The sequence below is a fragment of the Strigops habroptila genome, chromosome Z (assembly GCF_004027225.2).
Source record: "Strigops habroptila isolate Jane chromosome Z, bStrHab1.2.pri, whole genome shotgun sequence".
NCBI classification, from domain to species: domain Eukaryota; kingdom Metazoa; phylum Chordata; class Aves; order Psittaciformes; family Psittacidae; genus Strigops; species Strigops habroptila.
In genome coordinates this window covers 47,000,943-47,026,615 of record NC_044302.2, presented here as the reverse complement: position 1 = coordinate 47,026,615, position 25,673 = coordinate 47,000,943, and the positions used below count along the sequence as shown (strand labels likewise).

Sequence of the window (25,673 nt, the reverse complement as noted above, 5' to 3'; positions counted from 1 at the left end):
TTTGTTAGTATCTGGCAGTATTGTTCTAATTTTGTTTTATTTTCATCCTGTCTCTCCAATTCCTTCTGTGCTGTGCTCTGCTAAGTTGAACTTCTGCGGAGACTAGCGAATGCTTTGTAGGAGATACACTTTAAAAATAAGTGTGGATATCCTAGCTCTTAACATTCCTTTTGTAGAGTCTGGCACTGGATAAGTTTCCATCAATCTCAATGGGTGTGAGTTGCCACATAGTCTCAGAAGTTCACCAAAAGTGTAGTGGGATTGGGAGTGTGGTTCTGTGGAGTAGATGTCAAAAGTTTTGGTGTGTGTTTAATTAGCAATGTCAGTGAGGCTCTTGTGTTTTTCAGGCCAAACAAATAGAACTGCAGTTCACCGTTGGCGAAGCTATTACCAGTGCTGCTGTAGGAACAAGCTCGGTGGCTGCACGTGATGTGTGGACAGTCACAGAGGAAGAATATATCCCTCCTTCAGGTAGGCCTTCCTGAACCCAGCATCTGTATTAGGAACAAAAAATTTCACAGTTCTGGTCTAACACTGGCCTTCATAACTTTTTCTGTGGTGTTTGATTTATAATGGTACAAGTAAGAGACATTTTGTGTTTGCTCATGCTAATTATATACAGGTCGTTTCAGCTCTTCAAGTCCATTTGCTCAGAGGGTAGAAGACTTTTTTCATGTGCTGTTTACATGTGCTGTTAAATAGCTTCTTGAAATCTAACTTCTTGCCACTTGACACTGAATTTCTTTTATCTTTTCATTTTGGTTTGCCACTTGAGTTAGTTTCAGGTTTAACATATATAAACCTTTTAGAAGAGCATTTTGAAGCCTGCACTGGGAAATAGGATTGTGACATTAAATTGCAAACCTTTCCAACAACTTGAAATTATATGAGTAAGTGACATTTACGTGCAGTAAATGCAGAAATTTTATTTGACTAAGATTCTGTACCCACTGAAATAAACACATGAGAAAATGCTAGCTTCAAAACTGGCAGCTGTAAATAGCTGCAAGCAGGTTTTGTAATGTTGTGAGGGTGGTTTTAGATCTCTAAGTGTACACAAAGCTCAGCATGTACAGAACAGGGTAGAAACTGAATCTTGCCACTGCTCCAGAAATTTTGAGTCCTAACAAAAAGCACACAGAGTCTTACACAGCATGAACAGTACCTCTTTTTGGCCACAGGCTCTGAAACGCTTTTATGAAGGGCTAGGAGGACTCTATGCAGTGTTTCTATTAGTAGAAATGCTTTCTCAGTGACTCCAGTGAAAGCTTTTCCTAAATAAGCAGAGATTAAGGTGTCATCTGGGTACTTGTGGGATAATTAGATTTTTTCATTGTTGCTGCACATTATGTCGAAAGTAAAGATGAGTGTGTCTGATTCTCAAAGCTCCCTTTCTCCTCTCCACCTTTCTTCTTTTCATATAGATTTGAAAGGGAATGACGTGGTTCCCTGGGTCCTAGACCTTATTTTGAACAAGCACATAATCAGCCCCAACCCACACATTAGGCAGGCAGCTTGCATCTGGCTTCTGTCAATGGTGAAGAAGCTGAGCACACACAAAGCAATTAAGGTAAGAAATATGCCCTTTCCTAACACTGGCTCCTTGTCCTTATTTTTGCCTCTTGCTTGCTTTCTCTCCCTTCCTTCCACTTCACTTCTGTTGCCCTTTTTCTCCTAGTGCTGCTGCGGTCCTTATAGAGATTTTTTTTTTTTTTTGAGACGTGGCTTATCTTTTGTTACTAGGAGAACATACTAACTGGCAGATGAATGAGACTCTTTGGCACCTTTGTAAACTTCTGATCTGTCACTCAGGTCTTGTCTTGTGAAGGAGAGGTTGGGGTCTGTACAGTTTTTAGGAATTATTTTTGGAAAATGTTAAAAAGAGGTCTAGGAGGGGAAGAAGGAGGAGAATTTCTGAACTCATTTGTTTTGGAGTTTATCATAACTTTTGGTACCAAGGTGCAGCTGTTGTGTGATTCACATATTTTTGGTGTGCTTTGAGAACCTAATATTTACGGTGCTTGTCTATAATGAGAGAATGTAAAAGATCCTATCCAGGGACTTAATAAAGCCTTCCCAAACAAAATGTCCCCTCCCTGCATAGAGGTACTACAGATTGTGGTGGGACCATGTAGTCATCTTGTGCTGTCCAGGTAAAGAGCTTTGGGACAATAGGTGCTTTGCAATTGTAAGCTGTTATATGTAAAACCTTGCTGCATATTATACTCATCTAAACAATCGACCTTGTAGGAGTTAGCCACGTCCACTAGTTTGGGGGTGAAGAAAAGTGTCCTCACCCAGGATAGCCCCATCTTGCTGCAAGCCACATTTATGATGCATTATTGACATGTATTCGGCAAGGAAAATAAAATATGTTTACTAATGGCATGGCAGCTGTAAAAAGGTGCTGGAAAAATAATTTACCTTCTTTGAATGTCAGTCAGGCTGCTGCTTTCCTGTCTGGAAAGGAGAGCAGTTCTTGTTGTAGGTGTAGCTCAAATAGGCAGCTCCACTGATACAGTATCTTCTGCTTATCTGTTAGGAACTTGAGACCAGACAAAGGATCCAAAACCTGAGATAATAATAATGTCCTTTTTTCTCATCTTGCAGTCTCATCTCAAGGATATTCAAAGTGCATTTGTTTCAATTCTGTCAGATAGTGATGGTAAGTGCTATCACATGTTAAGGGTTATGTCTTTTGGTGGGTGTTTAACAGAATGGAGGGAATCTTTGAACTGGCAGAAAGTCACCTACACACTCTGTCAGTAAGCATTAAAAGATGACTGTAGAAACGTCCCATTTCTGATGTAATAGGAATGATTTCTAGACATTGCATATAGAAATAAGAAGCATAGCTTTGTCTGTGCTTTGCTAACCAAACAAATCTTTCTGCATTTACCCCTTCAAACTGTAATAACAGAAAATGTTCATTGGTTCTTCTGCTCTGCTTTGGACTGTAGGATGTGTATTGCAGAGTTCTGCATGGACAGGAACTCTAAGCCCTCTTTAAGTTGGCAGATTTTGGCTTGTAGGTCTGCCCATGGCAGCTAGTGGAAAGGGTGGTAGCTGGCAGCCTATCCAAAGCTCACTGAAGTTGAAGAGAGTATTACCATTAACTTTGCTGGACTTCAGGGGCCAGCAGCATGTTAGAATACTTAACTGCTCTTGGAATTCTCTCTGCTCTTTCAAAGCCTGCAGTGACAATATTAACATGAAGATGTCACCTAATTGAGAACAAATTGTTGCTTCAGAATGCAAAGCTTGTGTCTTGCCAGACTAGATCTGCTCTAAAATGGAGATGTGTGAACTGCAGCGGAGAGCTCTTTTTGCTAGATCATGATTTTGGTTGAATCTTGGTTTTGAAATTTGTGTGTTACTTAATTACATGCTTATCTTTAATTTTACCTTGTAAAATCTCTTGCAGAGCTTAGTCAAGATGTTGCTTCAAAAGGTCTTGGGCTGATATATGAACTAGGAAGTGAAGAGGATCAGCAGGAGCTAGTCACCACACTTGTTGATACCCTTATGACAGGGAAAAGGTACAGTGAGCTCAGAATACAGTGAGAGTATTCTGAGCTGTGTGTTTGATGGGAACAAAAATGTGCCTCTTGTGTATGGAAAGAGATGTTTTGAGGTGAAGGGCATGTCAATATCCATGTATTCCCAGTGGGTCAAACTGAGACATTTCATAATTCATCTTAGAGTTGTTGTTACTGAAGTTGTTCTGGTTTTGTTCCGTTTAACAAAGCTTCAAAATTATTCAGTCTTGACTCAGATCAGTTGGGGTTTCATTGGATTTCCAGAAGGAAATTGTGTAATTGCAGAGGACAATGCACGATGTGAATGTTGCAGAATTGGGAACTTGCTTGTGCCTGAAATGTACCTGTTGCTGGGGAAGTGTTGTGAGTGGTCATTTGTTAGTTATGGTGTGAAAAATGCTGATCTTGAGGGAGTCCTGGCTGGTAATTCTGTTGGTCAGTGCTGAAAATGCTCTTTAACAGCCTGCTCCCTCTAACCTGGTGTGGATGTGGCCACTGTAAGTGACATAACCTAGGTTGGGAGTGTTGGGATCCAGTGGTGGTAAACAGGAAGAGTTAACATGGATGGAAATTGGATTTCTTTATTTTTTTTATTTTTATTTTTTTTTCATTTTAAAGTAGAAATTTGCTGGGCAGAAAAAAAAGCCCCATCATTCAGTGTTTTGACTTTTTACCTCCTAACTACTCAGCAAAACCTTCACTTTCTGCAGCATCTGTTTAACACTACACATGATACAGGTTAATGAGGTTCCTTACAATTTGTGTAGCTTTGCACACCTGTATGTTTTTTGTGGGATTGGAACTGGAAGAATGGGAAGTTACCAAAGTAATAAAGAAAAACAAACTTGATCTGTAGCATGCAGTCCATTCAAGGGTACATTTTTGGTAAAGCTAATGTTGGACCTCTTTTCTACCAGAGCCAAACATGAGATGACTGGAGAAACTGTGGTGTTTCAGGGTGGCCTGAGCAAAACCCCAGATGGGTAAGTTTACTGACAGTCTCAATTGCAGACACACAGTCAGTGCTGAAACAATATTCCCTTACTTATAAATGTACTTCCTGAGCTTTTTGTTCCTCCTTGTTCTCTGAGTTACCATAACTATTTTCTGGTAGTGCAGATAGGGTATTCACTTCTCTCTGCTGTAGGCTGTGATTTGACTATAGCTTTACCTATTATGGCATTTATGAAGCTAAAATAGTGACACTAATTTCCTTTCTGCTTTCCAAAGTCAAGGCCTTTCTACCTACAAGGAACTTTGTTCACTGGCTAGTGATCTCAATCAACCAGACCTGGTGTACAAATTCATGAATCTGGCCAACCATCATGCCATGTGGAATTCTCGAAAGGTAATTTGCTGCTTTCATACCATTTACATTCCCACTATGAACTCCAGAAACAATAACTGCCTTTCTCTAACTCTGGTTATATGATATATGGATAATTGCACGAGGAGGACATTTGTTGATGCTTTGGTGTCAGGTCCAATGCAAATTTACCTGCCTGAGGAACAAATTTAGGATTACTTGAAATTCTTACAACAAAACATTGGTATCACAGGGTTCACATCATCCTACATTCCCCTCTAAATCAACTGTGATCCTTCCCTTTTACTTTTGAGTGCGCTTAGGGGCCAGGTCTTCATGTGTTCAAACAGTGACATAATATTTTCAAAGCTGGATGAGTTTTCAGATGCCAGAGTGACCTTTTTATATAAAAAGGAAGAGCAAAAAATATTTGGCAACAAGTTGTGAAAAAACCGATTGACAATACACAAGTTTAATCATTGTTGTGAGAAGCATCCTTTTTTAACTCAAGTCTTGATATTTTAGAGCTACTGGGACCTTTAGCAAAGCCAAAATACTCTTGGATCCATATCCTGCTGAAAAAAGTAGCATCATAAACCTGAAGATTTAAGTACACTTTTCAGAGCTTTAACTTGATGTTTTTTTCGCTGGCTTTACACAAGCATGGAAAAACTCTTGTCCAGGAAGCAGGCAGAGCACCTTTCATGTGCTTTCATGCAGAAGACCCTGGTAGCTGCATGTACTGTATTGCACCTTTCGTGCTTGCTGCCTGACGTTTTGAGTCTCTGGAAACACCACTTGGTGCAAAAAGAAAAACACCCGAGCATTAACTTTCATCCAGAGCTTGACAAGTCAACATGCCTCTCAAGGCTTGCCTCTCTTTGCACTGGGACTTGAGAAGCACAGGAGCAGTTAGGCTCCTGACCCTTATGGAGTTTCACCAGCCAGGATGAGTCAAGAAATTTGACTCAGTGACTGCAGGCTGGGCTTTGGAATTTGAGGTTTGCAGAATCATTTAAGTTGAAGGGGCATCTGGAAGTCTGTGCTCCAGACCTCCACACAAAAGCGAGGCAGAGCAAGCTGCTCAGGGCCTTGCAGATGATGCCTCCCTTTTCTTTATACTTTCTGCAGCCTCTTGCTCTTCACAGCAGTGACCCTAACTGAGGGTGTGTCTTTATTACTCTTCCTTTTTTAGATTAACCCAGACAGCACATCCTGTCCTGTGAAATCCTTAGAGTGGGGTTTTGAGTGGCAGCTTTTGACACTGCAAGTCAGGAAACATGAAGTCATTAGACGCACTTACTGCATTGCCTGTGTTGAGCAATTTGGGCTTGGGCTATCCTGCATCAGTTCCACTGTGTTAGATTTGAGAGTGAAATTGAGAGTAGTGGAGAAAGAAGAGAGTATGGAAGAATATTTGAGTTTCATTATAGACAGAGGCAAAATTACAATCCCCAGAAATTTCAGGTTGTAGAGATAAAGTGGAGTTGTTTTATTTTTAGTTTCTCAGTTCCTAAGTTATTCCAGTCCTAAGTGCAGCAGAGTTGTAGGGAAGCAGTGGCCCACACTTGCTAGTTTTTTCCAGAAAGAATCTTTTTTGGAAAAACATATTCAAATCTTCATAATTTTAACTCTCCACCACCACTTTTTGCAAACAGGGTCAGTCAGTATCTCAAAATGAAGGTTGGAGAGAAGGAACAAATGTAATATGTTGACTGCTGAGTGTGATTGTATGCTCAAGATCAGTATGGTACTGTAGCACTGATGTGGGACTGATTCTGGTAACATTCTAGTCCTTTTGATTTGGTCTAAATCTAAACTGTGTCTGTCAATTTGTCACTGACTATGGTGTGCTCAGGAGCAATAACTGAATGAGAGAGCATTGTTTCAACAAATACTCTGTTGTCATTTCAGGGAGCAGCTTTTGGTTTTAATGTGATAGCTGCCAAGGCTGGAGAGCAGCTGGCTCCATTTTTGCCCCAGCTTCTTCCCCGGCTCTACCGTTACCAGTTTGACCCTAACCTGGGGATTCGACAGGCAATGACCAGCATTTGGAATGCCTTGGTCACTGACAAGACTATGGTGAGTGAGCAGCAAGGTGCAGAATGGTGCGTTTGCTGTTAGCCAGCAGCATCTCAGAGACCCTCATGGGACAGTTGCATCTTGTGAAAGGAGGGGCTATGCAGAAAGGGGTGAGGTATTGTCCTGCAGAGAAAGAGGTGCTTGAATCCATTCATGAGCTGGAGGGTGCACAGGGGAGGATGCTCCTATGTGTGAAAGGATAATCACAGACCTTGTTTGTGCAGCCTGCAGTAAAATTTATGATTTACTTGGAGTGGAGTCTTTCCACACTTGGATATTGTTTTCATATTGCTTATGAGGAGGTCTTCGGGAATTCTTATGGCCTAAGATGCCCTTCCTAGAGCAAGAGTGTCTAAATATGGTTCCTCAGTTTTTAAGTGGGAGGAAGCCCCTGGGAAGCAGCTCCTCCCAGACAAGTTTCAGGAATAAGTGATTTTTGTGAGATGCCATTGCTGTAAATCTGTTTTTGTGATTGCAGATTGTGTTTTTTTGTGATCACTTGCAGCAGCAAGTGATCAGCTTGCTGCTGCATCTAAACAGTTCAGTTGAAAAAGGACTGAGAGACTTCTTCTTTTCTTGTCATTTCTGTTACATTACGCTCTCAAGCAGTGCAGGAAAAGGCATGTCTAAAGCAAAGTCAGAGTAAGTTTGCCTGGGGTCAGATCTAGGAATCAGTAATTCATCTGCTGTGGCTGCAAGCACTGGTGAAAAGAAACTTTTTTCTTCAGAGTACAGGACAAGGATGCATGGTCCATGCTTGTTTCATTATTTTGCCTTTTTTTTTAATAATAGGTTGATAAGTACATGAAGGAAATTCTTGAGGATTTAATCTGTAACCTAACCAGCAGTCTGTGGAGGATCAGGGAATCCAGGTATTGCTAGAAAAAGTAACATATTTTTCTTTGAACTCTGTTCTTTTCTTCACCATAAATTTGTTAACCTGAAGAAGTTGAGGTGGGGAAGAGGACATGTCTTTTCATCAAGATAGAGCCTGGTCTTGTAGTCTGCACTTGAAGAGTAATACAGTCTTGAAGCTATTTGCTTCATTGAGCTTGAAATTTTTTATTGCGTGTGGCTTGAGCATGATACTAAACAGCATTTGCTAAAGGAGAAGTTCTCTGGTCACAAAGTTCTTGCCTATATCTTTGGACCTGAAATATTGCTTAATATTAGAAGACCTTGGCGGTCTGGCTATATACATGCTTGGCAGGATGCCAGTCTGTATCCAGTTTTTATTAATTTGGTTTTTTGTTTATAATGGTTTGTAGTTACGCTGTATTGAAAACTTACATTTTAATTTCAATCCTAGATTTTAGACCATTTTGGTCTGGTTTTATCCTATACTCACAGAAAAACAATCTGGAACAGTTTTGTAGTTGGAATGTTTGCGATAGCAGTTTTCACCACAGCAGCCTTTCTCTCTCGCTGTCACTCATTTCAGATTTCACCTGACTGGCTGAACTTTTTTTTTCTCTACTAAAGAAGACATTCTTATGATGGCGTGCCTTTAGTTTTTGGGAAAATAAGGAATGTGAAACGGTTCTTAATTTTTTTAACCATTTGCTTATACGTATAAACATATCTGTGTATATACCTGTAGCAAATAAGTACACCATAGGAAGGACATAAAATTTCTTGTTTGCAGCTGTCTGGCACTGAATGACTTACTAAGAGGAAGACCTTTGGATGACATTATAGACAAGCTTCCAGAGATCTGGGAAATACTATTCAGAGTGCAAGATGACATTAAGGTAGTGGAACTGATAATTGAAAAGGAATCTTTAACAGAAAGTACAGTGATCAGGCTCTGAGATATTTAAAGAGAGATTCTCTGAGAAGTCAAGTTGAAGCCAATGGGAGTTTTGGGTATTAAGCAGACAAGAAATTAGTGCCCTTGCAGTTAAAATTCCATGCCACCTTGGAAATTCTCTGTGTATTTTAAGTGTTGGTTTTCATTCCTGCTGTGCTTATTCTTGATGGCTCAGCATTTTTCCTGGATATGAAAGAATTTCTAAACATTTATTTAACTCCAGAGTATAGAAACATTTATTTTGTGCTGCGTGTGTGCTTAAATCACTTGCATATATGAAGTCAGAGTCCTCGGCTCCTTCCAAGTTTGAGCTGTGTTAATGTATTTGTCACTGAGTCTACCAGATACTCAGATGGACCAGAGCCAAGATTTCTGTGAAAAATATTATGTTAAGTATTAGCCATGGATATAGCCTTGTTGGTATGAGTGATATCAATTAATATGAGTTGTTGTGGAGAAGTTTTCAAAATAGCAACAATGGTTTGTTGACTTGTTTTTTAGGAGACTGTGCGAAAGGCAGCAGATCTTGCCCTGAAAACTTTAAGCAAGGTAAAACTCTTAACTTCATCGTTTGCACATGGAGACATGTATGGTTTTGATGTTAGGTAATGATTCACTATTGTATTTGCAGGAGTGACCTGTTTACTGTAGACTGTTGTTTTGAAAAGACCTCCAGTGCAAAATGTAGTTGTGATAAACAGAACAGCGCCCTAGAAAGCAGTCATAATACGCTTGACCACATACTCTTCTGTACTTTTTTTGATGGTGCTTGAGGATAATGCAGTGTTAAGTTCTAAACAATCAAAGGAGGGATATAATGAGCTGTGGGTTTGTTTTTTTTTCCTCAGTCCTTTTTGTCCCACTGGGGGTGGTATTCAAGGAAATTTCATGTAACTTCAAGTCCAACTGATACAGTTGACCAGGCCCAGTGCAACCTTACTGGTCTGAAACAAAGTAATCCAGTCTGGACTTGGCTCTCTGGTGCTGTTAGCAACAGGTTTTTTTGGGTATAGTACGTGTATCACTTAATATTTTGTTTGGTATTCCTTTCAGAAAGTCAGATCAGTGGAAATGGAAACGGGTCTTAAAAGCTGTGTGTGAAATCACAACCTTCATGGTGCATGCAGTGTGACATTTCAATGGCACAAGTTGTGATCTTGCACCAACATGTTGCAATTGCAGAATCTGTTCTGATCTGGGACTTGCTGTTCTGCCTCGTGGAATATTTGAATCCATGTGGCTGAGAGGCTGTCCTTTAAATGGGAGGTCATTTGGTCCATCTCATCACCCAGATACAGATCAAGGCCAGTTAGGTTCTGAATTTGCCTTTTCTGGAAGCTGACTGTAGCTGAAACTCCTTTTATGGATATGACTTGGCTTAAGTACCTCCTGGAGAGGAGAATGAAGGTGTAACAGAGCCTTGGTTTGGCTTTGGGTAGTTGCTCTAGTGCCATTGACTTCCTCTGTCTGAGGGAAAAGGTGCTTTAATGTAATCTGAGCAGAAGATTTGTACATGCTTCCAGCACGGATTCTCACCTGTCCCCAGGTCTGTGTGAAAATGTGTGATCCCTCTAAAGGAGCAGCGGGTCAGAAGACGATAGCTGTATTGCTCCCTTGCCTCCTAGACAAAGGAATAGTAAGCACAGTTGCTGAAGTCCGATCTCTCAGGTTAGTTTTGCATTATGTAAGTTCCCTGAGGGTTGTATCGTGATTTCATGGAATCATGGAATCATAAAATAGTTTGGGTTTGAAGGGACTTTAGATATCACCCAGTTCCAACCCCCTGCCATAGGCAGGAACACCTTCCACTAGACTACGTTGCCCCAAGCCCCATCCAACCTGGCCTTGAACAGCCACAACTGTTGGGGATGGGGCAGCCACAACTTCTCTGGACAACTTGTGCCAGTGTCTCACCACCCTCATAGTTGCCCTAGAAAGACCCAGCTTATTTGCCTGAGTTATAGAATGTTCTGTGTGTTCGAAGTGAAAAGTTTCTCCCCAAAACGGCTTTCCTGCTGCATCCTTTTCTTACTGAGTTCAAACAGCAGTCCCAGGAGCTCTGCCCATCTTTTGAGAGTATCTGGCCTCTCTGCAAATGCCCAGATTCAGTTCCCAGCAGAAAGTTCTTTTCTCCCTGTACAACTGGCAAACTGATCTGCAAGCAGTTTGCTGTGCTTGAGGCTGTCCTTCAGGACTAGCATATGTCTTCTGCTTGTAGACAGAAAGTCCCATGATAGCTCTTGAAACAGCCAGGTCTTATTTCACAACTGTTTGTGAGTAGTGACAGCTCACATCCCAGAGGTGACTGCACTTGCTCACACTATTCAAATACATTTTATGTCTTGTAAGGGTTCAGTGTCCCTTGATGTGTAGAGATTTCACATGCTTGTCACTTTGTAACCTTGTTTAGTCCTTCATTTGTGTGAAGGACAGAAAGGCTGGAAAATTCAGACCTGATGTGTAGCTGGTCTTTGCAAAAGTAATTTTCTTTTATTGAACATGATTATCCAGGAAGGTTAGAAAGCTCCTAACACATTATAGTGAATACTTCTTGAACTTTTTAATCCCTTTTGAAGATACAAAAACCCTTTGTCAAATTGCAGTCTGAGAGATGTGGTCAGTCTGAAACTGATGCATGGTATTTGAACAGATCATTGTCATTTGCTTTTTCTTGGGCAGAGACAGTGGATGTCTCTGGGGTGACTTTGCCCAGAGATTCTTTAAAACATGGACATGTGTTAATTCTTCCTACATCTGTCTGTGGTGCTGCCTCTTTGCCCATTCCTTTAATGATACCCTGACCAAAGTAAGCAATCTCTCTGCGAAGCGTAGCATGAGTTGGAAGCTCAGGGCTAGGATATTATTTTGCTTAAGCAGAAAAATACACAGATTTTTGTTTTCAGGTGTAGATTTGCATTGGTGTATCTGAGATTTGTATTGGCCTTTTTGTTGGTACTGGATTAGAGCAGATCAGGGAGGTTTCTCATGTAAGTATGTGTGTTTCTATGTTGACCTTCCCTTTGATCTTTTTCCAGCATTAACACTCTTGTGAAAATCAGTAAAAGTGCTGGGTCTATGCTGAAACCTCATGCACCAAAACTTATCCCAGCTCTGCTGGAATCCTTGAGTGTGCTGGAGCCTCAAGTCCTCAATTATTTGAGTCTTTGTGCAACAGAGCAGGAGAAAGTAAGTACAATTGCTATGGGAAAGTATCAATAGAACAGAGATAACAAAGATTTAAGCTTCATTCAGTAAACAAAAATAGCAGATTTGGTTGAGATGTGTTCAAAGGTGCAAAGAGAAACAGCTAGTAAGTTAGTAATAAAGTTTGGTCATTGGAATATGGCTTGACAAATGTGGGGTTTAGTTTTTTGTTTGCTTTTTTTTAAGGGTTGGGATTTATTTTTTTTTTTATTCACTCAACCACCACATATATCAGAAACCAAAGAACAATCTTAGTAAGAACTGTTGTTAGATGTCACTTCAGCTCCATGTACAACTGTGAAACAGGCAAAGAGACAGTCTGTAACAATTATGTGGAATGCACCTGTGAACTTTGCTGTTTTTTCCCAAGAGATTAACTGTAGGAGTTCTTGTAAATTAGAAGGTATGCCATAGCACTATGGGCTGGGGGTGGATGTTGTCAGCAACGTGTCCTTTAGTCTCTCTCAAAGAACCATATTAATCAGTAGCAGTCTAATGGGAAAGTGACTGAAACCACTGTTCAGAAGCAGATTTAGGTAATTTCATTCTCATTTACTCCAGCTAGAACATCCTTCTGCCTCTGAAAGGGAGGCATTCATAGTCTGTAAACATAATGTCTTTCTGTCTGTATGCATCTGAAATGGATTTTGGTTTGAGTTTGTGAGGTAGAAAGTTATAGCTGATGTTGCCCTTTCCACTGCTTTCATGTTGAGTTTACACTTGGTTTTGGGGTTTTTCCCTTTTTTTCCTCTTTTTCCAGACTGCAATGGATAGTGCCAGACTTAATGCTGTCAAGTCATCTCCCATGATGGAAACCATTAACATGGTAAGTACTTGGTTCAGAAGGGTTCCAGTGTAAGGTATGTTGTAGGAGAAGAATATGAATCGAAGTAGAGCTTTGGAGAATACCTCTTCAGGGTTCATTTTGTTGTCACGTCTGCATATGGATGGCTGTCCACCTTCTTTTTCATGTGCTGACTTATTTCATCCCAACACCACAACTTGTTCCTCAGATCAGCTGTGAATAATCTTGGCTCCATTTGAAGTCAGATAGATTGTTTCTACACCTGTAGACCTGCGTGCCTTGATGAAAGGGGCATCTTTCAAGTGTTTTTCTTCAAATGGTGGCTCAGTTGGTTCTGGATTATGGTGGCTGATATTTCTCTTCTACTCTGGCCCTCAGTTCCACAATTGCCTTCTCACCTGGGCCTCCAACTGATGGTAGTCGTTGTTTCGAAGGCACATATTGCTGTCCAGCTGTTGCCTCATGGTGACTTACGATAATCCCTACCCAGGCCTTGCTAGTGCTTTGATGGTGGAGATACTTAGAAGAAATGCTGATATCACTGAAAGTACTTTTGGTAGCTGGTGTTTGGCACCATGGTTTCCTGCTGTTGGAGGAGGAGTTGCTGATACCCAGACGTCGTGCTATGGGTCTTGTCTTGGCAGAGCTCCCTGGCCTCTGTATGAGCCTGTCCCTTCCCAAAGAAAAGACCCCTCTTTTCTGCCAAGGCACTGCTCACAGTCAGGGGCATTGAGCAGGCAGGGGGTGCGAGCGCTAAGCAACCATTAGGAGAAGCATACTCACCAGAGCTGTTCTTTGTTTCCTGGGCTTACGGAAAAGTAACAGCAGCAGGTCCTCCTGTATATAACAGCATGTGGAGCTGTGTTTTGGTGTCAGGTGGGGTGCTCTATAAATAGTGTGTAAAGCGGCTGGGGATGAAAGGCTCTGTCTAAAAGTGTACTCACTGCCATCCCGCAGGCTGCAGCAGCTGCTGCTGTCCCTCCACCAGGCCATGGCTCTCGCCTGCCAGCCCTGGGGCAGTTGGTGCTGCCCTGATCAATGCTCGGGATCTGTTAGAGTGGAATGATAGTATGGCTTCCCTGGAGTAGCGTGAAGATATCCTGGTTTGTGACTAACCTTCTCTGGGGCTGGCTGGGACATTATAAAAGATTATTCCTTTCACTATACCGGTGCAGGAGGGGAAAGTGACAGCTGATCGGATATCTGAAGCTCTGAGAGGGTTACTTTCAGTTATTATGTGATCCTTGCACTTGCTGGAGAATGGATCTCCCCTCTGCAGACAGTTTGCTACACAGTGCTGGCAACATGAAGCTTTCTGTTTTGCCCAGTGGCATTTTAGGCAGAGGAGTTAGAAATGATACCAGTATGATCCCAGTAACACCCCTCTTGTACGTTTGTCATTTATACCACTTGTTTGTCTTGAAATGAATCTAGTTAGTATAGTTTTGTTAAACAGGTCATCATCTAGTTTAGATATGTTTTTGCTTCAGGGTTCCAGACAGTTGTGGGAATGTTGGGTTTGTCCCGAGATGTGCACACCTTTGCATCTCTTTCCTTCCCTAAAAAGAGTTCTTGCTGGTGTGTTACTTTCAGTTTTCTAAACAGTTGGAGTGCAGGGGAACATCAGTTTTAGCAAATAGTAATTTTGGCAGGGTCATCTCAGCATAGAAGTGGGACAAGAGAATTTCTATGTGGTGGAAGCCACTTTGTAGTGCCTTTTTCCTGCTATACAGCCAACTCTCGTGATTCACCTAAAGACCTTCAGCTAAAGGCAGGCCTCAGCTGGAAGCAGACCAGGTTCAGTCTGCCACTGTTACCTTTCTTTTTTTCTCCCTGCTTCTACCATCCTTTCCCCCACTGCCCGGTCCCTTGCCTTTCTCTAGAGCTTGCAGTATTTGGATGTGTCTGTCCTGGGTGAGCTGGTTCCTCGGCTGTATGAACTGATCAAAAGCGGAGTAGGCCTTGGCACAAAGGTACGTCTGTGATTTTAATAGCCCATTTGGAAATCGAGATGGGAACACAAGCAGTGTCAACATAAATATGGTTCTTTTGACTGCCTCTCTTAAAGCAACAGCTTGGGCTTGTGCTGGAGTCATTTCACATCTGAGTGTCAATCCACCTACATTTCTACCAGACTTGTAATTTCCTGAATGTGTGCTGCCTTAACCTCTCCTGGGCTAAATGGCTATTGTGCTCTGTAACACTTGAGCTCAGAAGGTTGTCCTTGATCCCTGTATATATGCCAGGACCATTTATCCTGAGTATGGGTCCTGGTAACCTTTTTACTTCTTAATTCAATTCTTGTAATTTATTTGTTACAAACTGTTTTTCTGCTTCTACTGTTGGCTCCCAGTTTATCAGGTCAGAGGCTTTGTGGGCCTCAATCATGTCATAAGAATGCATATAACACTGCAGAAAGTATTAACAGAAATACCCAGGGCCTAATATTGTTTCATCTCACCTTTGTTTTCCCTTGCAATCTTTCAGGGAGGCTGTGCCAGTGTAATTGTGTCTTTAACCACACAGTGTCCTCAGGACTTAGCACCTTATTCAGGTGAGGTTTGTTTCTAGTGTCGTTTTAAAGGTACTTTTTTGTTGCTGTTCTGTAGGTATTATTTCCTCCCTACTGGCCCTTGATTTTGTCATGTGAATGACCTTTACCTGTGTACTTTCCTCAGAGAGCTGTTTGCAGTTGCCTTGTGTGTATGAGACTGGCATGCTGGGGGCAGGTCCTGGGGATGTTAAGTACCTCACCAAGTTGGAAGAGGCAGGGGAGGACTTGAGGGAATTCTCTAGGGCTCAGCAGGAACAAGCAGAAATACCTCTAGACTTTCTTGGAGCAGACAAACAATGCAATGCTATCAATAAGCACTTGTTTCTTCAACTTGAGCTATGGGCGACCATAAACAGGGACTTTGCTTCCTTGGGTCTCAATCTTCTCTTTACAGTTTATTGTGATTTGATAGTAGAAATGAGGTCACCTTTCTGTTGCAAAACAGAAAGCAAGCTGACAGCATGATCAGCTGAGGTGCTTGCATACAGGAATGTTACCAGTCAAAGTGTGCAGGCTGCGGCTGGCAAAACCCTAGCTTCTTCTGAGTCTTGCTTTGTTACACTGTGCGCTTGTTTAAACATAAGGACTAACAGACCTATAACCCCACAAACATGTTATGAGGGAAAATGCCTAAACTCATTCAATCTTATGAAATGCAGGCTATTGTAATTCTTGCCACAGCAATAAAAATAGGATACTTGTGATAAAATGAAATCTCTTCCAACAGGCAAACTTATGAGTGCTTTACTTAGTGGCCTAATGGATCGTAACAGTGTGATACAGAAGTCTTTTGCCTTTGCTATGGGGCACCTAGTCCGGGTGAGTTGGGGTTTAAGACAGTTTTAGGTTTAATTTTACTTTTTTGTTGTTGGCTGGGATTTTTGTAAGTGTTGGAGTGATTTAAGTCTCTTCCCTGTTACAGACTTCCCGGGACACTAGCACTGAGAAGCTGCTGCACAAACTCAGCAGTTGGTACATGGAGAAGGAAGGTATGTTGCTTTGGGGGTGTTCAGTTACAGAATACAGTGCAGAAAAGGTTCCTGGTGATAGCAAAAGCTGGTAAAGAAACATTTCTATATGGTGATGCTCTATTTCGCTGGCTGAATAATTCCCATTATACAATACTGTGCATCTCTCTGCTTCCTAAGAAGCAGACCAACCTGTTAAAGGAAATCCTGCTTCCCAGTCATAACGTGTGACTGTTTTGCTCCTTCAGAGCCAGTTTACAGGACAGGCTGTGCTTTAACTGTGCATTCTATGGGACGCTACAGTCCAGATGTAGTGAAGAGCCATGCCAAACATGTGCTGCCGTTGGCTTTTCTTGGCATGCATGAGGTTCCTGATGAAGAGAAAGGAGAAAAAGAGAATTCCACTCTGTGGACTGAAGTATGGCAGGAAAATGTACCTGGTAAGTTGTTTTAAGAGTAGTAAAAGCTTTCTGGGAAGCATGGGGCAAGAAATATGCTTTCTGGGAATCCATTTTGGAAATATAGAATTCTCGTGGCAAAAGATTTGCGTAGTCTGATTCCATTTTCTTTCTTGCTAAAGATGTTGTATGTGAGTTTCAGCAGGTAAGCTTCTCTGTGGCTATTTAAAATAATTACAGAGGTGTGATTGCTGAGGATACACAGACACAGTCAGGAGAAGTGTTCTAAGATTGTGAAGCACTGAATGTCACTGTAACACGTCCCTGATTGTGGTGCAGAGAGCTGGACAGCTTTGGAAATTCTGATGCCAGCCTTTACGGGCTGCTGCACACCCTGAAGTTACAGGGGGCTTTGGCGTGTGTCTCAGCCTGGAGATCTGTCTGGAGGTGCCTGTGGCTTTAACTTCAGTGAATGAATTTGAGCTACAAAAGGGCTATTTTGCCATACTTCATGCCTGTAGAAGGAGATCTGGATGCATGGTGAGGTGGTTTTTCTGGCTTCTTCTCTGACCTGATTCTTGGATCTGGTTCCTCAGTCACCAGATTACTTTTCAGGTGTCTGGGAAAGGAGCTGGGAGGAATTCCTCACCCCATTGTCTGAAGCAGGCCTTGCTGATACATTTCATTCCTCTCTCTCCCCTTCCCCCCCCAAAAAAAAAAATCTCTCTAACTGCCTTTTTCCCCACTGCCTTTTTTAGAAAGACTGGGTTTTTGTTTCTTTCATGGCACAATTACAGTTTTCCTCTCTTTGACGCGCAGGTACGCAGGGTGGCATCAGGCTGTACATGCAGGAGTTGATAACCATTACCCAAAAAGCTCTGCAGTCCCAGTCCTGGAAGATGAAAGCCCAGGGAGCAGCTGCAATGGCATCAATTGCCAAACAGACAGGCTCCCTTGTACCACCACATCTCGGAATCGTGCTCTCAGCACTGCTGCAAGGCCTGCCAGGGAGAACCTGGGCTGGGAAGGTGAGAAAGGAACTGGTATGGATGACTGAGCACCAGCATGCAGCCCTTGAGCCAGGACACACAACATTCTGTGCTGCAGAGCAGCATGTGTAGGAACTCTGGCTTAGGGGGTCTGCCTTTTGCCCTGCATTCAGCAGATACAAAAATGACAGGGAAAACAAGTAGATGGAGTTCAGATTGCTTTAGGAGGTGAGTTCCACTTAGACTACTTCCTCTGCGCCATATTGTAGCCTTGAGGGGTACTAGCTTCTGCTCAGAGGTGCTGCAAGGCAACTTTCCGCTGCCAGTTCAGTGCAGATGGAATGCCAAGTCCTCTGCAGCCTCTACAGCAGGAGTGGCAGGAACGAGATGTTTTTTCTCTAGGCTGGTATCCCCCACCACCTCTCAAAGCAGAGAACAAAGGTTTCCCCTGCGTGGCAGAACTGTGCCATTTGGTTGTGTGGTATTTCTCAATGGTATCTGTTTTATTCACTGCAGGAGGAGCTGTTAAAGGCCATTGCCAGTGTTGTCTCTGCATGCAAGTAAGTGGTACTCTCAAGATCTGGGATCTCAAAATGGAGGTTGTTGCAGAGTGTTGCCTGTGTGGTGCTAAGGAGACTCTAGAAAGTAGTGAACACCATCCTTATCTCCTATCAGCAAGCGAGGAGTCTGTCTGCTCCACTTGCCAATCTGTGGGTCACTGATGAATGCTGGGAGGGGCTTCAGAGAGACCTGTAGGGATAAATGGTCAATTTAGGGCACAGAACAGGATGTCGAGAGGTGAGAATTGCTAAGAAGAAAGAAGAGGCTAAGAGGAAGGATGCGTGCATTCAAGGGTAAAAGAGAGGAAGAAGTAGAAGGAGAGGCAGGGAAGTGTGTTGGAAGCATGTGAGGAAAGACAGAGAAATGAGGGAGGACAGGGTAAGAGCGAAGAAGATCAGACTGTAACCAGTTACAACTTTTGGTAGACAATTCTGTGCCTAAAGACAAGAATTGCCTCCTAGGTATGGGAACAGCATTGTTTGGGAAGGGATTCACAAGCATCTGATAGTTCGTGTGTGCCTTGTGTTTCAGTGCAGAGCTGCAGAAGTCAGTGCCTGGCCAGCCCACCATCAGTGATATCGTACAGGCTGTCCTGAAAGAATGTCGGAAAGAGAACCTGAAGTATAAGATGGTGGCACTGCGCTGTGCAGCTGGGGTGCTGCAGGCAACAAAGGAAGACCGGTTCCAGGAGCTGGCAGATATCGTCTTCCCCATGATAAAGAAGGTGACAGTTCAGCTTGCTGAATTTTCCCTCTTTCAAAGCAAAACACCCAAGTGGTGACAGTCCGGCTGATGCTTGGATGCACGCCAGGCTTCTGCCCAGAAGGCTGGTGATATGAGGAATACCCCACACTCAGCCAGATTCTTGGTGGGGCTGAGTAAATACCAGACTGCTGCTGAGCCCCTGGGGGGTTGTACCTGTGTGGCCCATATTCTGAATTGGCCCAACTGCTTTGTAGGCAGAATCCTTCCCAGCACTGCCCCAATATAGCGTTAAAAGTTAATTCCTGGCTGCTCTACATGCAGCAAGAGACTCTTAGGAAGCTGTGTAGAGTGCTCCTGTTTAGTATCTGCAGTGCTTTGCGGCTCTGCAAGTGGGACTTGTATGGCACAGGCAGATGTTTGGGTGCAAGGCCACAGAGCCTGCTGTGCACTTCTGCAGCTGCCAGTAGCACCATTGCTACCAGTGGCCGAGAGGGGCTGTGCTCCATCTATATGGAGGCACTGTCTGGGTGCAAGGACTGGTGTGCACAGACTGCAAGGGAAGACTGAATGGCACTGAAGTGTGTGGCTGACCTTCCCTCATCCTTCTGTCGATCATACCTTCCCCCCGTGGCTTCTGCAGAACTCTCTTGAGAGCATGGGCACAGGTTTACCAAAGCATGATGAAGAGGACGGGGACACAAGGGAGAAAGAGGTACAGGTGGAGTCGCTGATCTGTGCCTTCGAGACCCTGGGCAAAGCCTGGCCGAGGATCCCAGAGACGCAGCGTAAGTCAGCTAATGGCGTGCAGAGCAGACTTTCTTGGCTCAAACTGCTTCCTCTTGAAGTGGAAAGGGGGAGGAGGGAGAGACGTGGGGATCGTGCAGGGGGAGTGGGGAGACTTTTGAGAAGGTGCAGCATCTCACTGCCTGCAGCTTTCAAGTTCAGTGAGAAAGCTGCCCCAACAGCTTTCCCAACAGAGCAGCCCATCCTTGAGGAAATCCTTCACTGTTGTCTTAAATCCACTCACCGAACTGTTCTAAGTTTGTGGAGGCACACAGGATGCCTGAGGTGGCTTGGCTAATCAAAAGCTGCCTAGTTCTGCTGCTCACATTTATGTTTGCATCAAAGCTGGTACAAGGTGAAGGAACTGGCTATATGTGAAAAAAACACCAGGTTGCTTTCATTAGCATGCCAGAATGTGTAATGCAACTGTTTTATCTTCCAGTGCTCGTAATGAGTGTTGAAGTGGTGAAGATTTTCAGGATCACTTGTTACAGGACATTGACTTAGTTATATGCAGTGACTAGCTCAATGTCACTTGGAGAGGAGCACAAGGAACAGCTGGGAATCAGAGCAGGAAGTGTTTCCTTCTGCCTTTCCCTGTGGTTAAAATAATGACATCCTTGTTTCTCTGTAGGCTGCTATCGCCAAGACTTTTGCAAGTTAATGTGTGACCATCTGAAACTCAGCACATGGAAAGTGCAGCTCGGAGTGCTACAAGCCATGAATGCCTACTTTAAAGGGTAATTCTCCATTCTGCATTCCACTTCGATGATGTTTCTTTTCTGTGTTGCTTCAAACTGTTTAATGAAATTGAGGATGACACTGGATTCTCAGAGGAAGTTGAGCAGACTTCTGACAGTGATTTTTGCATTTGACAGGCTATTGCTGTTTGATAAGGAGCACTTAGACCCTGTGGCTTTGACAGAAATACTGTTGGAAACCTGTTCATCTGTCACCTATTCTTTAGGTAAATGGACTTTTCCTGGTTTGTGGTTGATGATGAATTGCTTGTCAATTGGGAGTTGACTGGTAGAGGAGGTGCAGAGTAAGCATAAGCTGTCAGAGATAACATTTTGCTCTTCCTTGCACTTTTTGGCAATTCTGATGTTGCAGTAGCTGTTCAAGACAGTACTATGCAGGATGCTGTGCACAGAGAAGTAGACTCCTCTGGTGCAAGAGAGCTTTGAAAGGGGAGGGAGAGGCAGGCAGCAGACTGCAACCTCTTAGGAGTGCAAGTTGGAAACGTAGTGATTTCCTCCATGCAGAAGACAAGTAGAGTGCCCAGTGGTGATGTGAGTGCTACCTGTAATGTAATGCTGACAGCCATGGGGCCCTTTAGTACTTTGGTAGTGTTCCCACTGGTCCTGTGACTGTAACAGTGCCCCAGATCTTCTCATACTTGCATTGCGGCTCTTGTTTCTGATACGTCTAAAGGCAGCACCTACTTCAGAGCTAGCTACCAATCCACTGACCCCTTTGCAGAAAGTTTCTTTCAACTATCAATCCTTCTGAAATGAGACTTTAATGAGATTTTAGCTCAGGAGATCCAATAACTTTTTGTAACAAGCTTATGCTTGATGGCATAGGGTTTATGTACGCTCACTTAATGCTACTTGTTAAAATTTTGATGGTTTATAGCCATTACAACTCACCAAAGGGACAGTCTGTTATGCACAGAAGTTGACTGTGATCACATTGCAGCTGTGCCAGTATTGTTCCATTTCAACATGGGTAAGGAGTAGTAGTGCTGTGCTAATGGCAGAGGCAGTGCACAAGGCCTAGTTGACTTGTCAACCTCTAGTTGGTCATTTTCTGCCATTCAAATGCGTCTAATTGAGGAGCAGTGCAGATGGCCAGCACAAATGAGTTCAGTGAGCTGTGCTAATAAAAGTTGTCTGGAGACTGCATTGGTGAGTGCTCTTTGTGCTCTTTGTACAGTTAGTGTGCTTTTGGTTCTCAATGTGGTTGCGGGGTTTTTGTTATTGATTGTTTTTTCAATCCCTTAGAAAACAAAAGCTACACCTCCATAAGAACAGAAGCTTTGTCTGTGATAGAACTGCTGCTCACCAAACTGCAAGGTGAGAAGTTTTGCTTGCCAGCTGGGGGTGCTGCTGTTTGGTAAAGAAGGCACCTGGCCATGTGGCCTGGAACCCTGGAGTAATGCCACTACCTTCTGCTTTCAGCACTGGGTGATTCTGGGGCAGCTGGGACTTGGGAGTCCTGTGCCTGGTGACTTGGGAAACTTTGAGAGAGCTTGAAGTAACTGTGGATAAAGCCAAAGTCTAAAGTGCTCCAAGGATACTTGGGTGAGGAAAATGTCCAGCAAGGAGCACCCTGGGGAGAGCACACAGGACAGTGTGTAGTCAGATTCTGTGCAAGCTCCATAGAGGGGAGAGCTCCTGTTTGTGCAGAAGCAGAATTTTTACCCTTTCAGCACCAAGTTTAGTTCCTCAATGTTAGTTAGGGTTTAAGTCTTGCAGAATTTACTTCAGAGAATGAGTCTACTTAGGTCTCAAGGTCCTAAGTTGTTCTGTTCAATGTTTTCTTTGGATTTCTGTTACACACTCTGTGTTTCCTTTATTCTAGCAGAAATCTTACATTACATGAAGGAATTGTTAATTGGGAAACATTTGGTTCTTCAGGCCCTTGTTTTCACATTTTACAGGATTAGGCAATTCAGCCTAGTCTAACCGGTCATGACTCCCTGTGCAGGAGGCAGCATGTGCATCGGAGTTGAATTTGGAAGTGCTGAAGCGGTCACTGTTTCAGCCTGTCTGGGGATGGAGGTGGCCTTTTGGTTTTTTGGCATTCTGGTGTTCATGTCCAGTGTCTCTTTATCTACACAGAAACTCAACAGTGGGAAAGCCTGACACCAGAAAGCACAGAGCATCTCATTCGTTCATTGTCTACGATGGCATCAGATAGCAGACCCGAGCTGCAAGAGAAGGCGTTTATATTGAAGAAAACACTTGCAAATCTTGACTAAGTTGTAAAACACAAACTACAAAGTGCCATGTAAAACAAAAACAAAAAAGTGCAGTGGTCTGAAAACCAAGTGGGGAAAATGAAGTTTATTCTGTAGCATGCATCATTCCTGGCCAAAATAAAAAACGCCTTAAATTCTTTTCCCCGTTAGTGTTATTTTTACTCTCTAAGCTGGTGGTTAGTTGTTTATCAGTAAATACCTCTAATGATCTGCCCTAGAATGTTTTTAAGTGTGCAGCATGAAAATTGTTGAGGGCAAGATGTTGGTTTTTTTTTTTTTTTTTTTTTCTTTTAAATCGGCAAAAGAATGTTACTCAGATCCCCTTTGTTCTTCAGAGGAATTGTTGAAAAACCACCAGCACAGGCAGTGAAAAGCGTATTTGATTTTCACTTATGTCGTGTGTGGTGATCTGTTACCTGGTGTCTAAACAGTAAATCTTTGGGACTCTGCAGTAGAGCTAGTGTTTGTTATTTATAAAGAGCTAAATTCTTCCCCTGATGAAGCCTGTGTTAAGCTCTGGTGGCTTCCCAGGGGCAGGGTTTCATCTGACACCCACCTCTGCTTCTCCTGCTCGCTCCTCCCTTGCAGCCCATTGTCTGAGTTATGAAAGGCAGAGTACTGTTAACTTCTCTCCTTCCTCCTTCTCTGACCTCAATGTGGATTGACCAAGACTATGCCTTCCCCAGCTGGCAACCTCGGCCTCCCAAACTTTAAATGAGAACTTGTTTCCTCAAAGGATGCACAAGAGAGCACTTTACTGAGCTGTGTGGGATGAAGTTTGGCCTAGTTGGTACCCAGGTGGAACACTGCTCTTCTCAAAATTGTTTTGCATGGACACTCCAGCTGCAGGATAAAAAAAAGAAAAAGACAAACAATCTTTTCTAGATGCGTTTTTGAAGAGTGTATGAAGTTTGCAATGACACATTTTTTTAATAGTGGTAATGTTTTATTCCCTTCCTGTTCGTAACCCTGTTCTTGCTTTGGAAACCTGTAATGATTTAGACTTGTCAATATTTGTAAGAAATTGAATCATCTGTCATTTCTCAGCAGCCCAAGTCATGCTGGTTGCTAGCAAATACCTTTTAATTTGCACTTAAGAAGAAAGATTATATCTGCATTAACATGGAGTAAAATTGCTGTATGATGGTGTGGCCATGCTGCCTGTCTCCTTTTATTTTAAATATTTTATTTTGCCCTTCTCAGAGAAAAGACAAACCTGACCACTATAGCAACAAACCTTTAATAGTGTAAAGTTAGCACTGCACCGTAATCTGACCAGTATGTGTACAGCTTCTTGGGGATAAATGCTTTGCTGATGGTGAAATAAAATCATTAGTGTGGGCAATATCATGTCCATGGCTTTCAGCAAAGGAAGGCTTGTTTCTTTTCTTACAGTCTGCAGCTCCTTTCAGATCTGATCTGCCAGGGAGAGGACTGCTCAGGCGACGTCATGTTTCCTCCATGCCCACGTACTCAGAATCAGGTATGCAGTACCTACTTTTCCCTCAGGTGCCACTTCCCATTCAGAGTTTTCTGGTACTGTAACAGTCTCGTTGTCTGACTTGCTCTCCACGGGAAGGGAGGAGTGCAGCTCATGCACGCCTGGTAAGAAAACATCAGCAGGAAATGGGCAGAGCTGTCCCACTGTGGCTCTCGTGTAGCAGAAACCTCAGCGAGCACTATTGCATTGTACACTAAAACTGGTCAGTGGGCAACTCCATGGTGCTGGGAGCTGGTGCTATAACATTTTGATTTACACCTTGTTGCAGGGAGCTGCTCTTTGTTTACCTGTAGTTTGAACTATTGAGCACAGTGTACATTTTAAAATTTTATTGGGCAAATCACTTTGCAGTATCTTTGAAAACTTGCTTACCATGACATGTAATGTCATGAGTGCTCATTCTTTTTGTATTAGATAAATATTACCAGTGATGCTTTGCTGTAGCAGTTCATTGTCTGACTTGGTTTTTTTTTGTATTGGTGAATGACAGTAACAGAAAAGGAAGCGCCTCCACATCTCTGGTATTTTGAGTGGTCACTGTGGACTGGAGTATTCAGAGGCAATGTCTAGTATGGTCAAATGACCATAAGTAGAATAACTGTAATTGTTGTCAATAGCAACCTGAATTTCTCTATTGGGGATTTACACTAGAGGGAAGAGCGTATTCTAGGAACTCTACAAACAGCTGGATTGACAGCTCCGGCCAAGAGCGTTAGGAAGGTTAGAGATGGTATCACACTTTCTGGATCACAAAGCAATATGTCTTTCTCGTGATTACAGAACAGATTCAGAGCTCCTCTCTAAAGCATGTGCCTATACACAAAACCTACCTGTACAAAAGTTAATTCAGTCAGAGGTTTGATATCTACCCCCCTCGCATTTGTAAACTTGACAGGATTAAAATAAAAATAAATAGATGTGGCCTTCCTAGAGTTTTTCCTCTAAAAGTGATTGCACTATGTAAAACACACTGTACATTGCCCAGTGCGGGCATTTCTTGTGCTGCTGCAATGCTTTGTATACCTGGAGTGCAGTGTGCAGACTCGACTCCAGCACTCGCTGTTGCTTAAATGGATGTATATTGAGAAAAGTTTTCTAATGTTGCAAGATCTCCATCAAATTCACTGTAATCTGTACTGTCAAAGTATGTGAATGATTGATTGACTGAAAGAAAACCCTCCTGCTTACCAAAAAGGTAAAATTAAATAAAAGCTGCATGACTTGTTCCTGGCAGTGAGTGGTAGTGGTTTTTCTCCCACTGCAAGTATTTTACAGTGTCCTCGTGTTCCCCATCGTATTCTGCTCTGCCCTACCCCACTCAGGCCCCTTGCCTAAAGATGCAGTGATGGGTTTAAGCTGGCAAAGGGGAAATTTAGATTAGATATTAAGAAGGTCTTTTCTTTGAGGGTGGTAAGCCCTGGCACAAGTTGCCCAGAGAAGCTGTGGCTGCCCCATCCCTGGCAGTGTTCAAGCCCAGGTTGG

At 42.9% G+C, this 25,673-nt stretch overlaps 1 protein-coding gene across 8 annotated transcripts in view; it reads left to right on the top strand.

Annotated features, from left to right (window-relative positions):
* Positions 1 to 25,422, top strand: part of ECPAS (Ecm29 proteasome adaptor and scaffold) — a 63,746-nt gene extending 38,324 nt beyond the window's left edge. For 6 of the 8 annotated variants that reach the window (XM_030471199.1, XM_030471197.1, XM_030471196.1 and 3 more), the window contains 26 exons: positions 348 to 471; positions 1,425 to 1,570; positions 2,611 to 2,665; positions 3,425 to 3,539; positions 4,457 to 4,522; positions 4,770 to 4,887; positions 6,760 to 6,927; positions 7,720 to 7,799; positions 8,573 to 8,678; positions 9,239 to 9,286; positions 10,284 to 10,405; positions 11,773 to 11,923; positions 12,702 to 12,767; positions 14,630 to 14,719; positions 15,234 to 15,300; positions 16,028 to 16,119; positions 16,223 to 16,289; positions 16,517 to 16,708; positions 17,486 to 17,694; positions 18,172 to 18,215; positions 18,748 to 18,940; positions 19,562 to 19,706; positions 20,339 to 20,444; positions 20,583 to 20,671; positions 21,711 to 21,782; positions 22,551 to 25,417. In XM_030471199.1, the coding sequence (XP_030327059.1) occupies positions 348 to 471; positions 1,425 to 1,570; positions 2,611 to 2,665; positions 3,425 to 3,539; positions 4,457 to 4,522; positions 4,770 to 4,887; positions 6,760 to 6,927; positions 7,720 to 7,799; positions 8,573 to 8,678; positions 9,239 to 9,286; positions 10,284 to 10,405; positions 11,773 to 11,923; positions 12,702 to 12,767; positions 14,630 to 14,719; positions 15,234 to 15,300; positions 16,028 to 16,119; positions 16,223 to 16,289; positions 16,517 to 16,708; positions 17,486 to 17,694; positions 18,172 to 18,215; positions 18,748 to 18,940; positions 19,562 to 19,706; positions 20,339 to 20,444; positions 20,583 to 20,671; positions 21,711 to 21,782; positions 22,551 to 22,690 (2,871 nt within the window). In that variant the 3' untranslated portion in view covers positions 22,691 to 25,417. Of the gene's footprint in view, positions 1 to 347; positions 472 to 1,424; positions 1,571 to 2,610; positions 2,666 to 3,424; positions 3,540 to 4,456; positions 4,523 to 4,769; positions 4,888 to 6,759; positions 6,928 to 7,719; positions 7,800 to 8,572; positions 8,679 to 9,238; positions 9,287 to 10,283; positions 10,406 to 11,772; positions 11,924 to 12,701; positions 12,768 to 14,629; positions 14,720 to 15,233; positions 15,301 to 16,027; positions 16,120 to 16,222; positions 16,290 to 16,516; positions 16,709 to 17,485; positions 17,695 to 18,171; positions 18,216 to 18,747; positions 18,941 to 19,561; positions 19,707 to 20,338; positions 20,445 to 20,582; positions 20,672 to 21,710; positions 21,783 to 22,550 lie in introns of all 8 variants that reach the window. The other 2 variants (XM_030471195.1, XM_030471198.1) reach the window with 2 other exon arrangements.
* Positions 25,423 to 25,673: the final 251 nt, after the last annotated feature.